This window comes from Pseudorasbora parva, chromosome 3, assembly GCF_024679245.1.
Source record: "Pseudorasbora parva isolate DD20220531a chromosome 3, ASM2467924v1, whole genome shotgun sequence".
Taxonomy (NCBI): domain Eukaryota; kingdom Metazoa; phylum Chordata; class Actinopteri; order Cypriniformes; family Gobionidae; genus Pseudorasbora; species Pseudorasbora parva.
The window spans coordinates 64032177-64049676 of NC_090174.1; the positions used below are offsets into that span (position 1 = coordinate 64032177).

The 17500-nt window shown below is 40.5% G+C and overlaps 1 protein-coding gene across 1 annotated transcript in view; it reads right to left on the bottom strand.

Annotated features, from left to right (window-relative positions):
* The window catches only part of dcc (DCC netrin 1 receptor), a 284296-nt gene that overhangs the window by 91017 nt on the left and 175779 nt on the right, over positions 1-17500 (bottom strand). Inside the window, exons 8-11 of the mRNA XM_067439804.1 lie at positions 14870-15026; positions 12324-12478; positions 6656-6804; positions 1731-1869 (exon numbers count right to left, since the gene is read on the bottom strand). Coding sequence (XP_067295905.1) covers positions 1731-1869; positions 6656-6804; positions 12324-12478; positions 14870-15026 — 600 coding nt within the window. The remainder of the gene's footprint in view (positions 1-1730; positions 1870-6655; positions 6805-12323; positions 12479-14869; positions 15027-17500) is intronic.

Genomic DNA, 17500 nt, shown 5'->3' on the forward strand with positions numbered 1-17500 from the left:
AGCTGGGTGACGCTGATAAGAGCCGGCGATTGAATCTTTGAGAATTACTGCAAACATAATCCCGAGGTTAACACATAAATCAATAGCCTGATGTTAGACAGCTAATGAGAAGGGCTGCTGGGAAATATAACCGCGCTTCAGCATGCACAAAAAAACGGCACTGAGCCGCCGGTGGAACCGTTTGCCTTCAGGCTAAAGAGAGAGAGAACAAGATTTCTCCAAACTAAAGACAGAATAACGGATGCAGAGCCATGACAGAAAGACATTCATCCTTCTCCCCATGCATTATAACAAACACTATAAATATACAACATTCAATTCTCCCGATGCGTTTGTAAAGCGACGCCCATGCCTTCTAATTGAATTTCAGGGATGTTTCCGACCCGTTTCTGGAATGGAGACGCAGTCGAGCTGCAAGCAAATCAAACGTATTTCTGACTGTCAAAGTTGAGTGACACGCCGTGAAATTGATTGACGCTTCAGATGTGACGGCCATTTATTACCGCCAAATCACAGCCGGCATTAGCGCCTGATTAACCGGATTGCTTATGTAAATATCGCCTGAACACCGTGACGGACGCACACCAGTCCATTCCTGCTCAGCGTTTTGGAATTTCATTAGATAGATCTCTCTAAATGTGTTTCAGAGCTAGTCAAGTCACATCATGATGTTAATAATGTTTATAATATCTTTCATAATAGTCACATTTATCAGATTAGAGCTGTGCAATTATATCGCTACATTGAGACGATCTAAATAATCAAGCACTTGAGATCTGCTGTAGTATTTAATGCTTTAAGCGAGTGTACAGTATGTAAAGTTACTTATTATATACAGTGGATATGAGTTCTGTAATAAAGGTAATAAGGTACTAGGTCAGGGGGTGAACACTTATGCACTCAGTTATTCCAAGTCTTATATTCATTTATTTATTCTCTGAAATGTGCCACTTCGGCTTGATTTATATATACACACTATATTGCCAAAAAGCATTGTGATGCCTGCCTCTACACACACACGAGCTTCCCATTGTTAACCCGTGGGGTTTAATCTGGAGTCGGCCCACCCTCTCTAACAGCTCCAGCTCTTCTGGGAAGGCTTTCCTCAAGGTTTAGGAGTGTGTTTATGGGGATTTTTGCCCATTCTTCTAGAAGCTCATTTGTGAGGTCAGGCACTGATGTTGGACGAGAAGGCCTGGCTCTCAGTCTCCGCTCTAATTCATCCCAAAGCTGTTCTATCGGGTTGAGCTCAGGACTCTGTGCAGGCCAGTCCAGTTCCTCCACACCAAACTCCTCATCCATGTCTTTATGGAGCGACGCTTTGTGCACTGGAGCGCAGTCATGCTGGGACAGGAAGGGGCCGTCTACAAACTGATCCCACAAAGTCGGGAGCGGGAAATTGTCCAAAGTGTCTTGGTGAAGCATTAAGAGTTCCTTTCACTGGAGCTAAGGGGCCAACCCCTGAAAAACAACCCCACCCCATAATCCCCCCTCCACCAAACTTTACACTCGGCACAATGCAGTCAGGCGAGTCCCGTTCTCCTGGCGACGGCCAAACCCAGACTCGTCCATTCGGAGCTGTTGATTCTACAGAAAGTTGGTGACTTCTGCGCACTGTGACCCTCAGACACAATATAGTAAACATTTTTCAACAATATAACAAGTGCACTGTAAGTATCAGGATACGGTTGGGTATAACTCTAGTAGTTGTGAATGGGAATTAATCTTACCGTCAGAGAGAGTCGTGATGAGCGTGTCCTCGTCGGAGACGCCGGGACCGTGCCGGTTCACCGCCAGAACTCGTAGAGAGTATTGAGTGAACTTCTTCAGTCCCTCCATCCTGTAGCTCTGACCGACAACCTCCACATTCTGACAGAGAGAGAGACAGACTTACAAATCATTTATCGGTCCACATCATTATTGTGTTAAAGGGGTGTTTGCCTGTGATTTGACTTGTGTAACTTTAGTTAGTGTGTAACGTCGCTGCTTGAGCATAAACAGTCTCTGCAAAGTTACAGCGCTGAAAGTTCACTGCAAACGGAGATATTGTCTTTTAAAGTTACGGAAGTTTATTGCCTACAAAAATGGCCGCTTTGGACTACAACGAGCTTCTTCCTGGGTTGGTGACATCATAAACCCTCGCTAGTCTCCGCAGATGTGACTTCTGCCTGTAATGGGAAGGGGCCAATCTAAGACCATTGGGTTTTTTCAGAGGGAGGGGCTTCATAGAAGCAGGAAGCGAACGAGCCGTTCAGTGCACAGACAGCGGTGTGGAATAAAGGGAGAATAGAAGAAAAATACAGCGTTTAAAAATAAGAAGTATTAAGACATGTTATACTGCGGCCCATAAACACAACCAAGCCTAGAAAAAAACACAGAACCGCCGCTTTAAAAATCCTGAGTCATCTCTTCTCTGATGACGAGGGCGGGGCCACCTGTCACTCACATGAGATCAGCCAATAGCAAACCACAACCGTCCAATCAATTCCCCACAGACACAATCAAGCCCCGGCCACATCTGCTCTTGTTTGTGAAGTGATTAACTCGATAAACGGCACAATAGAGAAGAAAAGACGAGCTTTTAATGCAAACTTAACGCTTTCAATCTCTTTGCTGTGGGAGGGGTTTATGTTAATGAGCCCTCATTCAGCTCCGCCTTCAAATGATTAATAACCAATTCCTAGCACACTATAAAAATAATGTTTTGAAGTTTACAGATTTCTGTAATCTATCTATCTATCTATCTATCTATCTATCTATCTATCTATCTATCTATCTATCTATCTATCTATCTATCTATCTATCTATCTATCTATCTATCTATCTATCTATCTCTCTATCTATCTCTCTATCTATCTATCTATCTATCTATCTATCTATCTATCTATCTATCTATCTATCTATCTATCTATCTATCTATCTATCTATCTATCTATCTATCTATCTCTCTATCTATCTATCTATCTATCTATCTATCTATCTCTCTATCTATCTATCTATCTATCTATCTATCTATCTATCTATCTATCTATCTATCTATCTATCTATCTATCTATCTATCTATCTATCTATCTATCCATCCATCCATCCATCCATCCATCCATCCATCCATCCATCACCCATGCTCACACTTTTTAACTGAATACTAGTTTATGCTGATATTATCCATTTGAAAATATGATTATTGAAATTATTTTGCATCTTTGAATGACCAAATGAAAAGTTTATTTGTTTGTTTTTGTTAAAACTGTGTAATTCAAACAGATGGACATGTTTTAATGCACACAAATACATAAATCTTAAACTTAGGCCTTGTTGGTTTGAGTCAGCGGACGATCCGTGTGTTTGAGAACGATTGCTGTAAAATTAATGTTTTCTCAGTACAGTTGTTTTCAAACACATCACAGCATGATTTAAAATGATTTGTGATTGCTATTCATTGCAGCTTACATAAATAATAAAAAAAATTGATTATCAGCGCAGTTCTGAAAACCAATCCATTCCTGTGGATGGTTCTGTGAAGTCTATCGATTGGCCTGTGATGTGAAAACCCTTACAGAGAACCGTATTTACCGTAGTATTGCCTGGTAAGTGCACGTCTGTCCTAGAGCTCATGAACATTTGACCGCACTGAGAGAGAGCATCAGTCATGAAAGATCTTTCTTTCTTCTCAAAAACACTGACTCCAGCAGAGATAATGAGACAGTCAGGAGAGACGATGAACAGAAGCGCTTTAAACATCACACAAAATGGCGGTCTTTGAGGCTTGTGTCCCCTTTGCTGAGCCATTATCAGAACAGAAACACTTCACTGGCAAAGGATAAAATCAACTACATTTGAATCTTTCTGAAGAAAATGTGTTTGTTTGAACATACAAAATCAAAAGGTGTTGCTAGGGCGTGCTTTGAAATGAGTCTAGGGCTGCGTGTTATATCAAAGTTAAATCAAAACCGTGATATTGCTGTTGTCACATTGTCAAATCACCCGATTTAAACAAATAATTATTATTATCATTTTTTACAGTACAGTAATATTATTACTACAATACATTTCTGATTTAGTGTATTTTTTTTTATTTAATAATAATCATATTAATAAATAAATAAACAGTCCCTGACAAAAGTCTTGTCGCTTATCTATTTTCTAGAAATACCTGATATTAACCTGACTTTTAATTAATTCATTGGTGTTAGAAATAGCTCATATGAAAAGCTAAAACCCTCCCAAATGATGTTTAATGCACTGAAATAAATAATATTCACAGAAAAAATATTTATCATTTAATCAAGACAGAAAGGTCAAATTTTGGCAAGACAAAAGTTTTGTCGCCTATACAGAAATTGAACAAATTTACTGCAAATACAAAAATATGTCAGCAAATTAAGTTGTGGTGCTGTGAGATCCAAACGTAATATCTTGCATGACTTCCATGAGCTTGAAGGACTGCATCCATGCGGTTTGGCAAGGATTCATACAATTTATTGATGTGGAGATGGAAGTATGCGATGGAGCACCGTCCTGCTGCAGAATTTGGCCTCTTTTATGGTTGGGAATATAAGAGGTAGCTAAGATTTCTTGGTATTTTAGACTATTGATGTTGCCTTCCACCCTGCAGATCTCTCGCACACCCCCATACTGGATGTAACCCCAGACCATGATTTTTCCGCCACCAAACTTCACTGTTTTCTGGGTGAATCTCGGATCCATTCTGGCTCCAGTAGGTCTCCTGTAATATTTGCGGCGACTGTGGTGTAATTCAACAGAAGATTCATCTGAAAAATCCACCTTCTGCCACTGTTCTGGTTGACACAGGGACTTCAGGAGACCAGGTCTCGTGGAGCTCTGCTGCAGTGGAAAATGGGCTGGCCTTGGATTTTCGAGCCAACAAACGGTCCTCTCGAGCAGTTGTCTTGCGGGGTCTGCCTGACCTGGGCTTGTCAAAAACGTCTCCAGTCTCTTCAAATCTTTTTTTTATCCTCTGTACTTGACGCTGAGACACATTGAAGGTGTCTGCCACATCAGCAGTGGATCTGGTCTTCAGCCTCTTGATAATCAAAACTTTAGTCTCTGGGTGAATCTTAGGCATGTTTGCAGAGGTCTAGTTGCAGTTGATGTGAAGGTCTAGCGTACTGGGGTTCTTTTTATACACACTTGAGACCTAATTGATCCATTATTAGTCACAGGTGAAGCTCATATGACAAGGTGACTACACTTATGTCTTTGCAAAAATTGACTCAATGGGCTTTACCAAGCTGTGAATATTAGAATACTTTTTGAAAGTTTAGTTTTTCACTGAAACATTATCACAAAAGCTGGTGGGATTAAAATGAGCCATTTCTTGTAAAAAAAATCTTGATTAGAAATATATTTCAGCGGCACTTTAGGTCAATTTGTACACAAGCGACAAGACTTTTGTCAGGGACTGTATGCCCACTGGTTTTCAGACTGCATGCGTGTAAATGAACACACTGTGCGTTTCCATTCTGAAACCGGCAGCGCATTTATTTGAATTTGACGGCAACCCTACAAAATAAAAGCTCCATGGTTTACTGTTTAAAAATTAAATTAAAGAAATTAGGATGTAAATAATAGCATTGTGTCTTTACAGTAAAATAAAATATTTTAATTTAATTTCTCTATTTATTTAATGTATTTTTTGCACATTAAATGTCTTATTTTTTATTTAATAATGACCATATTGTTATTTATTTTATAATTATTATTTAAAAAATGTATTTAAAAATATTCACACTGAAATCATAATTATATATTTTTTATAGTCATATTGAATTAGTCAAAAATGTTGTTAATGTATATCTACAATAACGTTATTGACTAGTCTAAATAATAATATTACTGTTATTATATATTACTAGTACTATCACCACTTCTACTATTATCATCATGAATAATATTGTAGTTATTACTACCTCTATTACAACAACTACTACTACAACTATTATTATTATTACTAATACTATTATCATTATTCTCATTTATAAATGATACCGCTACTATTACTATTATTAATAATATTACTATTATTATTACTATTGTTATTATTATTATTACTATTATTTGTATTTATTTATTTATTTTCTCTTTTCCATTGTTGCACTTTGAGTTTCTTTGGAATGAAAAGTGCGCTATAAATAAAATCTATTATTATTATTATTATTATTATTATTATTATTATTATTATTATTATTATTATTATTATTATTATTATTATTATTAACATGAATACTATTATGCTATTACTACCACTTCTGCAACTATTATTTTTGTTGCTATATTCATTATTATTATCATTTTGATTAGTACTGCTACTCCAACTCTATTATTATTTTCTTTCTCTTGGTTTTTGTTTTGTTCTTCTATATTTGTTTCCTCCTCTTCTGTGTGTGTTTGTATATCATCGATCCCCATCCTAAGCTATTGTTTTGTCAATTTGCAATTTTGTTCAATAATAAAAAAAAAAGGTGGCCTATAAAAATATTTTTTCTCAGTTCGCTTTATAGATACTAAAATATATTTAAGGTTGGAAAAACCAAACCTAAGTATGAACATTTAACTTTTCGCTCCCAATCATTCAGTCTTACAAGGATTCTGCATTAAAAACAAATGGAATCTGGCTCTCCAATGGCAGCCTCACCTGCTCTTTTCCGGTCGAAATCTCGGTCCAAAGTAGCCGGTAACTCTGAACGGGTCCGTTGGCGTGAGCGGGAGGATCCCAGGATGCCTGGATAGATGTTGGAGATGCAGCTTCTGCCCGAAGATTCTCCACTGGACCAGGAACCAGAACTACACACACACACACACACACACACACACACACACACACACAGTCCAAAACAGATCATAACCAGATCATTATGAAGAATAATACAGAAATTAAATATTTTAAATACAATTCCTCCTGATTAATTTCACATTTGAGCACCTTTGAAACGGCTCTGCCCTATTAAAATCCATTTACTTCTTGTTTATCGTCCCTCAGGCCAGCTTTGTGTTACTCTCATCCTTCCCTGAGGATCGTATTCCTCTGGTAGTTCTTGGAGACTTCAACATCCCCCTAGAAAAGCCTCAGGCTGCTGACTTTCACAGTCTACTTGTCTCGTTTGACCTCAGGCAAGTATGTACTGCGGCTAATCAGGTAACAAACTGGACCTTATTTACTCTACTGACCATATGTTGGTCACTCCACTTCCTCCTGACTCTTAACCTCAACCTGGCTCTGGACACAACACACACTCCTCCACAGGTTGGCTTTCGGTGTAACCTACACTCACTCAAACTGAAAGATCCCACTGACCTTGGTTTGTTTCAATCCCTCCCCTCTTCCTTCTCTGCTAATGTATCTGCTAACAACAACCATCAGTGGCCAATTTTCCACACCACAAACTGACACACACATCTTAAGGCATACACACAAACACTTTCCCCTCCTCCTCTCCGCTCTCAAAGGCAGAAGTCAATCACCCTACCACCTGTCCGCTTGATCCTATCCCCACTCATCTCCTTCAAGCCATCTCTTCTTCAGTTCTGCCCGCACTCTCTCACATCATCAACACCTCTCTTCATGTACTTTCCCCACAGCATTAAAGCAGGCTCGAGTAACCCCAATGCTGAAGAAACCCACTCGAAATCCAGCACTTTCAGAAAATTACAGAGTGGTATTCCTTCTTCCATTCATTGCTAAAACTCTCTACATCTCTTACACAGAACAACCGCCTGGCTAACAACCAGTCTGGTTTCAAAAGTGGTCACTCAACTGAGACTACCCTGCTCTCTGTAATTGAAGGTCTGAGACTGGCAATAGCAGCTTCCAAATCCCCAGTACTCATATTGCTGCTTTTGACACCGTTAACCACCAGATCATCCAGTCAATCCTCATGACAAAGGGCATCTCAGGAACCACAATCCAATGGTTCAAGTCTTACCTCTAAGTGGGTCCTGTCATGGAGGAGTGAGGTGTCACAAAATCTAGCCACTGGAGTGCCTCAGGGCTCAGTGCTGGGACCGCTTCTCTTCCCCATCTACATCTCATCACTAGATCTGTCCTTCAGAAACATGGTTTCTCCATCACTGCTATCATCTAGAGCTGCTGGAGTGCCTCAGGGCTCAGTGCTGGGACCGCTTCTCTTCCCCATCTACATCTCATCACTAGATCTGTCCTTCAGAAACATGGCTTCTCCATCACTGCTATCATCTAGAGCTGCTGGAGTGCCTCAGGGCTCAGTGCTGGGACTGCTTCTCTTCCCCATCTACATCTCATCACTAGATCTGTCCTTCAGAAACATGGTTTCTCCATCACTGCGATCATCTAGAGCTACTGGAGTGCCTCAGGGCTCAGTGCTGGGACCGCTTCTCTTCTCCATCTACATCTCATCACTAGATCTGTCCTTCAGAAACATGGTTTCTCCATCACTGCGATCATCTAGAGCTACTGGAGTGCCTCAGGGCTCAGTGCTGGGACCGCTTCTCTTCTCCATCTACATCTCATCACTAGATCTGTCCTTCAGAAACATGGTTTCTCCATCACTGCGATCATCTAGAGCTACTGGAGTGCCTCAGGGCTCAGTGCTGGGACCGCTTCTCTTCTCCATCTACATCTCATCACTAGATCTGTCCTTCAGAAACATGGTTTCTCCATCACTGCGATCATCTAGAGCTACTGGAGTGCCTCAGGGCTCAGTGCTGGGACCGCTTCTCTTCTCCATCTACATCTCATCACTAGATCTGTCCTTCAGAAACATGGTTTCTCCATCACTGCGATCATCTAGAGCTACTGGAGTGCCTCAGGACTCAGTGCTGGGACCGCTTCTCTTCTCCATCTGCATCTCATCACTAGATCTGTCCTTCAGAAACACGGTTTCTCCATCACTGCTATCATCTAGAGCTGCTGGAGTGCCTCAGGGCTCAGTGCTGGGACCGCTTCTCTTCTCCATCTACATCTCATCTCTAGATCTGTCCTTCAGAAACATGGCTTCTCCATCACTGCTATCATCTAGAGCTGCTGGAGTGCCTCAGGGCTCAGTGCTGGGACTGCTTCTCTTCCCCATCTACATCTCATCACTAGATCTGTCCTTCAGAAACATGGTTTCTCCATCACTGCGATCATCTAGAGCTACTGGAGTGCCTCAGGGCTCAGTGCTGGGACCGCTTCTCTTCTCCATCTACATCTCATCACTAGATCTGTCCTTCAGAAACATGGTTTCTCCATCACTGCGATCATCTAGAGCTACTGGAGTGCCTCAGGGCTCAGTGCTGGGACCGCTTCTCTTCTCCATCTACATCTCATCACTAGATCTGTCCTTCAGAAACATGGTTTCTCCATCACTGCGATCATCTAGAGCTACTGGAGTGCCTCAGGGCTCAGTGCTGGGACCGCTTCTCTTCTCCATCTACATCTCATCACTAGATCTGTCCTTCAGAAACATGGTTTCTCCATCACTGCGATCATCTAGAGCTACTGGAGTGCCTCAGGGCTCAGTGCTGGGACCGCTTCTCTTCTCCATCTACATCTCATCACTAGATCTGTCCTTCAGAAACATGGTTTCTCCATCACTGCGATCATCTAGAGCTACTGGAGTGCCTCAGGACTCAGTGCTGGGACCGCTTCTCTTCTCCATCTGCATCTCATCACTAGATCTGTCCTTCAGAAACACGGTTTCTCCATCACTGCTATCATCTAGAGCTGCTGGAGTGCCTCAGGGCTCAGTGCTGGGACCGCTTCTCTTCTCCATCTACATCTCATCTCTAGATCTGTCCTTCAGAAACATGGTTTCTCCATCACTGCTGTCATCTAGAGCTACTGGAGTGCCTCAGGGCTCAGTGCTGGACCACTTCTCTTCTCCATCTGCATATCATCACTAGATCTGTCCTTCAGAAACATGGTTTCTCCATCACTGCTATCATCTAGAGCTACTGGAGTGCCTCAGGGCTCAGTGCTGGGACCGCTTCTCTTCTCCATCTGCATCTCATCACTAGATCTGTCCTTCAGAAACATGGTTTCTCCATCACTGCTATCATCTAGAGCTACTGGAGTGCCTCAGGGCTCAGTGCTGGGACCGCTTCTCTTCTCCATCTGTATCTCATCACTAGATCTGTCCTTCAGAAACATGGTTTCTCCATCACTGCTATCATCTAGAGCTACTGGAGTGCCTAAGGGCTCAGTGCTGGGACCGCTTCTCTTCTCCATCTCCATCTCATCACTAGATCTGTCCTTCAGAAACATGGTTTCTCCATCACTGCTATCATCTAGAGCTACTTGAGTGCCTCGGGGCTCAGTGCTGGGACCGCTTCTCTTCTCCATCTACATGTCATCACTAGATCTGTCCTTCAGAAACATGGTTTCTCCATCACTGCTATCATCTAGAGCTACTTGAGTGCCTCAGGGCTCAGTGCTGGGACCGCTTCTCTTCTCCATCTACATCTCATCACTAGATCTGTCCTTCAGAAACATGGTTTCTCCATCACTGCTATCATCTAGAGCTGCTGGAGTGCCTCAGGGCTCAGTGCTGGACCGCTTCTCTTCTCCATCTGCATCTCATCACTAGATCTGTCCTTCAGAAACATGGTTTCTCCATCACTGCTATCATCTAGAGCTGCTGGAGTGCCTCAGGGCTCAGTGCTGGGACCGCTTCTCTTCTCCATCTACATCTCATCACTAGATCTGTCCTTCAGAAACATGGTTTCTCCATCACTGCTATCATCTAGAGCTACTGGAGTGCCTCAGGGCTCAGTGTTGGGACCGCTTCTCTTCTCCATCTAGATGGAGTTGTGATTGATGATCAGTTGTATTTCACAGACCACATTGCTTCCTGGTCCTGCAGATTTGCCTTATACAACATTAGGACGATCAGGCCCTTCCTATCTGAGCTACAAAACTCCTCATCCAAGCTCTTGTTCTATCCAGATTGGACTATTGTAATGCCTGGCAGGCGTTCCAGGATCACCGTCAAAGCTCTGCAACTGATCCAGAATCCAGAAGAGTTGTCTTTATCGAGCCAAAGAGAGCACACCTCTCCTCATAAACTTGCACTGGTTGCCATTCGCTGTTCGCATCAAATTCAAGGCACGGATGTTTGCCTAAAGAGCAACAACTGGCTCTGCACCTCTATACCTAAACTCATTATTCCAGACCTACGTGCCCTCCAGAAGCTTGTGTTCTGCAGGAGAACACTGCCTTGTGGTGCCATCATCTCAGAGAAGCACAAAACCCCTTTCACTGAACTTTACCTGGACTGTTCCAGCTGGTGGAATGACCCCTAACTCAACCCGAGCTGCCGAGTTTGAAGATGTATCTTTTTCATAAACACTTGACTCATTAATTCTAACACTTTACTTAGTTAACATCAAGTTTAAATAAATAAAAATGAGAATTTTTTTTTTTTTTTTTTTTTGGAAACTAGCTGAAATAAAATACTTTACATATTTATTTTATATCAGCTAATGTTGATTTTTTTTGTTGCAGTTTTCGATTTAGTTAGCGATAATAACACTGAATATAACACTAGAAACCCTCAGATCAGTCTCAGCGCTGTGAGATAATCCACAGATTACCAGATCTGAAACACGTCTGACAGGAGCGAGTCCACATGCAGATGAGGTCCACATTTATTATGCTGGTCATAACTCAGCTGGGGAAAGAGTTGGAAGTGTGTTTGTCTTTCAGGGTGTTTGTGAGGACGAGCTGGAATCTGGACGGAAAGGTCAGACGGCTCAATCTTGCCACTCATTCTTCATTAGAAAGGTTAAAGAGCTCGAGTGTGTCTACGTGTGTGTGTGTGTGTGTGTGTGTGTGTGTGTGAGAGAGCGAGAGAGAGTGTGTGTGTGAGGCCTTATTAAAAATAATAAGACTTCTCAGTTTTATGGACATCACCATCTTGGATATTTCTTTGGTCAGTGTTGCTGTGGTTGCTGATAAGAGAATATGAGCTTTACCGCTGTTGTACGTTCATTCTGACAGTATTCGGGATGCTACTGTAAATATGTACATTTTGAGACTCACACCTATAAGCAAATGTGGTTGTCGATCCCAAACACTAACCACGTGAACCTGTGTGACTTCAGGAGGAAATGTGACATTTGAAACACTGCACAGGACTGTTGACATTTACAAATGACTTAAGATATTACGTCTTGAAAACAAGACAAACATATCTGGCAATGGGGTCAGAAAAACTTAATTTAAAGACCCCATTGACAGATATGTGTTCATGTTTTAAGCATAAAGTTCATTTTGATTCATGTTTTTTCAGAAAACAAGTCTTAAAATCTGATGTTCTTCTCAAGTAAAAGTGTTCTCTGGTACTCACGCTCGGGCTGTGTGGAGAGTCGGATGGCCTCTGAGCTCTCTCCGGGCCCCTGCTCGTTGAATGCGATGACTCTGAAGGAGTATGTGGCCTCCGGTCTGAGATTGCTGACTGTCAGCTGCAGACTCTCGGCCTCTGTGACGTTAATGGATCGCTCCCTGCGGCACACGTACAAACAGGCTCAGAATAACAACAGCAGTTTTCAAACAGATTTCCTGAACATCCTCACAATATTCCATAGCACTTCGTTCACATCATTGGTTACTCTTGTGTCTAAGTTATAACTTTTACTTTCTGGAGTGCCTTAGGTTTCAGTGCTGGGACCACTTCTCTTCTCCATCTCCATCTCATCACTAGATCTGTCCTTCAGAAACATGGTTTCTCCATCACTGCTATCATCTAGAGCTACTGGAGTGCCTCAGGGCTCAGTGCTGGGACCGCTTCTCTTCTCCATCTACATCTCATCACTAGATCTGTCCTTCAGAAACATGGTTTTTCCATCACTGCTATCATCTAGAGCTACTGGAGTGCCTCAGGGCTCAGTGCTGGGACCGCTTCTCTTCTCCATCTACATCTCATCACTAGATCTGTCCTTCAGAAACGTGGTTTCTCCATCACTGCTATCATCTAGAGCTACTGGAGTGCCTCAGGGCTCAGTGCTGGGACCGCTTCTCTTCTCCATCTACATCTCATCACTAGATCTGTCCTTCAGAAACATGGTTTCTCCATCACTGCTATCATCTAGAGCTACTGGAGTGCCTCAGGGCTCAGTGCTGGGACCGCTTCTCTTCTCCATCTACATCTCATCACTAGATCTGTCCTTCAGAAACATGGTTTCTCCATCACTGCTATAATCTAGAGCTACTGGAGTGCCTCAAGGCTCAGTGCTGGGACCACTTCTCTTCTCCATCTCCATCTCATCACTAGATCTGTCCTTCAGAAACATGGTTTCTCCATCACTGCTATCATCTAGAGCTACTGGAGTGCCTCAGGGCTCAGTGCTGGGACTGCTTCTCTTTTCAATCTACATATCATCACTAGATCTGTCCTTCAGAAACATGGCTTCTCCATCACTGCTATCATCTAGAGCTACTGGAGTGCCTCAGGGCTCAGTGCTGGGACTGCTTCTCTTTTCAATCTACATATCATCACTAGATCTGTCCTTCAGAAACATGGCTTCTCCATCACTGCTATCATCTAGAGCTACTGGAGTGCCTCAGGGCTCAGTGCTGGGACTGCTTCTCTTTTCAATCTACATATCATCACTAGATCTGTCCTTCAGAAACATGGTTTCTCCATCACTGCTATCATCTAGAGCTACTGGAGTGCCTCAAGGCTCAGTGCTGGGACCACTTCTCTTCTCCATCTCCATCTCATCACTAGATCTGTCCTTCAGAAACATGGTTTCTCCATCACTGCTATCATCTAGAGCTGCTGGAGTGCCTCAGGGCTCAGTGCTGGGACCGCTTCTCTTCTCTTCTCCATCTACATCTCATCACTAGATCTGTCCTTCAGAAACATGGTTTCTCCATCACTGCTATCATCTAGAGCTACTGGAGTGCCTCAGGACTCAGTGCTGGGACCGCTTCTCTTCTCTTCTCCATCTACATCTCATCACTAGATCTGTCCTTCAGAAACATGGTTTCTCCATCACTGCTATCATCTAGAGCTACTGGAGTGCCTCAGGGCTCAGTGCTGGGACCGCTTCTCTTCTCCATCTACATCTCATCACTAGATCTGTCCTTCAGAAACATGGTTTCTCCATCACTGCTATCATCTAGATCTGCTGGAGGGCCCCAGGGCTCGGTGCTGGGACCGCTTCTCGTCTCCATCTACATCTCAACACTAGATCTGTCCTTCAGAAACATGGTTTCTCCATCACTGCTGTCATCTAGAGCTACTGGAGTGCCTCAGGGCTCAGTGCTGGGACCTCTTCTCTTCTCCATCTGCATTTCATCACTAGATCTGTCCTTCAGAAACATGGTTTCTCCATCACTGCTGTCATCTAGAGCTACTGGAGTGCCTCAGGGCTCAGTGCTGGGACCGCTTCTCTTCTCCATCTACATCTCAACACTAGATCTGTCCTTCAGAAACATGGTTTTTCCATCACTGCTGTCATTTAGAGCTACTGGAGTGCCTCAGGGCTCAGTGCTGGAACTGCTTCTCTTCTCCATCTACATCTCATCACTAGATCTGTCCTTCAGAAACATGGTTTCTCCATCACTGCTATCATCTAGAGCTGCTGGAGTGCCTCAGGGCTCAGTGCTGGGGCCACTTCTCTTCTCCATCTGCATCTCATCACTAGATCTGTCCTTCAGAAACATGGTTTCTCCATCACTGCTATCATCTAGAGCTACTGGAGTGCCTCAGGGCTCAGTGCTGGGACCGCTTCTCTTCTCCATCTCCGTCTCATCACAACAGCAGTAACTAAACAATTAATTCTTCACATACAAAATCAAGCCCTGCCCTATATTTATTCTTGTTGCTGAAGCGTTTCTCTTGAATATATAATGCACAAGCACAACTTCCCTTTAATGGCGAGCTCTTACCTGTTGATTCCCTCCTCAGAGAAGAAGACTCCATATGTTAGGATGGTCCCACGTGTCTCTTCTGGTGGGCGCCATCCGAGGCGTACAAAACGGCTGGAAACGAGGACAGGGGCCACGTCACGGGGAGCGGAGGGAAGGACGCCTGAGCTCGGGGTAACTGGTGGGGGAGGAGAGGAGTAAGTCAAAGAGGAAGTGCGGGGCAACGGGGGCTGAGAAGGCTGAGGGGGCGGGGCAGTGGGCGTGGCCTCTGTGACCAGGGAGGAACAGAGAGGGAGTGGCATAAAGTAAAGGGGTGGGGCATGTAAGGGGAGGGGTGGAACATAACAGAACGAAAGGAGAGCGACCGATGAAATGAGAAGATAAGGAAAGAAAACACAAACAAACAGAAGACATCAGGAAGAAAAGAAAAGAGAGCGATAAGGAAGATCACAGCATCAGAGATAAGCGCAGCAGTAAAACACAACAATTAACACACACACTCGATTACACAGCAGCCGTGAGTCATGAGATGAAGCGAGCGTTCTACGAGATTAGAGCGGGAATGCAACGAAAGGCCCAGATATACATGCACAATAGGTGTGACGTCATTTCGAAACAAAATATTTGGTAAACTCCCATTGGTCCTTTTTTTGGTAATTTTACTTAACTTAGTAGAGCTTACGAAATTCCATATGTTAAATTTCCCTTAAAAAATATGAGTGCAAAAACAAAAACAAAGAAAAAATAAATACATTTCATTAGTTTCCCCCCCGAGTGTATGTTTTTATCAATGTAACACTTTTAAATGATTTATCAATGTGACACTTTTATATGATTTATCAATGTGACACTTTTATATGATATATCAATGTGACACTTTTATATGATTTATCAATGTGACACTTTTATATGATATATCAATGTGACACTTTTATATGATTTATCAATGTGACACTTTTATATGATATATCAATGTGACACTTTTATATGATTTATCAATGTGACACTTTTATATGATTTATCAATGTAACACTTTTATATGATTTATCAATGTGACACTTTTATATGATTTATCAATGTAACACTTTTATATGATTTATCAATGTAACACTTTTATATGATTTATCAATGTAACACTTTTATATGATTTATCAATGTAACACTTTTATATGATATATCAATGTAACACTTTTATATGATTTATCAATGTGACACTTTTATATGATATATCAATGTAACACTTTTATATGATTTATCAATGTAACACTTTTATATGATTTATCAATGTGACACTTTTATATGATATATCAATGTGACACTTTTATATGATTTATCAATGTGACACTTTTATATGATTTATCAATGTAACACTTTTATATGATTTATCAATGTAACACTTTTATATGATTTATCAATGTGACACTTTTATGTGATTTATCAATGTAACACTTTTAAATGATTTATCAATGTAACACTTTTAAATGATTTATCAATGTAACACTTTTATATGATTTATCAATGTAACACTTTAATATGATTTATCAATGTGACACTTTTATATGATATATCAATGTAACACTTTTAAATGATTTATCAATGTGACACTTTTATATGATATATCAATATAACACTTTAATATGATTTATCAATGTAACACTTTTATATGATATATCAATGTAACACTTTAATATGATATATCAATGTAACACTTTTATATGATATATCAATGTAACACTTTTATATGATTTATCAATGTAACACTTTTATATGATTTATCAATGTGACACTTTTATATGATTTATCAATGTAACACTTTTATATGATTTATCAATGTGACACTTTTATATGATTTATCAATGTAACACTTTTATATGATTTATCAATGTGACACTTTTATATGATATATCAATGTAACACTTTTATATGATTTATCAATGTAACACTTTTATATGATTTATCAATGTAACACTTTTATATGATTTATCAATGTAACACTTTTATATGATTTATCAATGTAACACTTTTATATGATATATCAATGTGACACTTTTATATGATTTATCAATGTGACACTTTTATATGATATATCAATGTAACACTTTAATATGATTTATCAATGTGACACTTTTATATGATTTATCAATGTAACACTTTTATATGATTTATCAATGTAACACTTTTATATGATTTATCAATGTAACACTTTTATATGATTTATCAATGTGACACTTTTATATGATATATCAATGTAACACTTTAATATGATTTATCAATGTGACACTTTTATATGATTTATCAATGTAACACTTTTATATGATATATCAATGTAACACTTTTATATGATTTATCAATGTAACACTTTTATATGATTTATCAATGTAACACTTTTATATGATATATCAATGTAACACTTTAATATGATATATCAATGTAACACTTTTATATGATTTATCAATGTAACACTTTTATATGATTTATCAATGTAACACTTTTATATGATTTATCAATGTAACACTTTAATATGATTTATCAATGTGACACTTTTATATGATTTATCAATGTAACACTTATATGATTTATCAATGTAACACTTTTATATGATTTATCAATGTAACACTTTAATATGATTTATCAATGTAACACTTTTATATG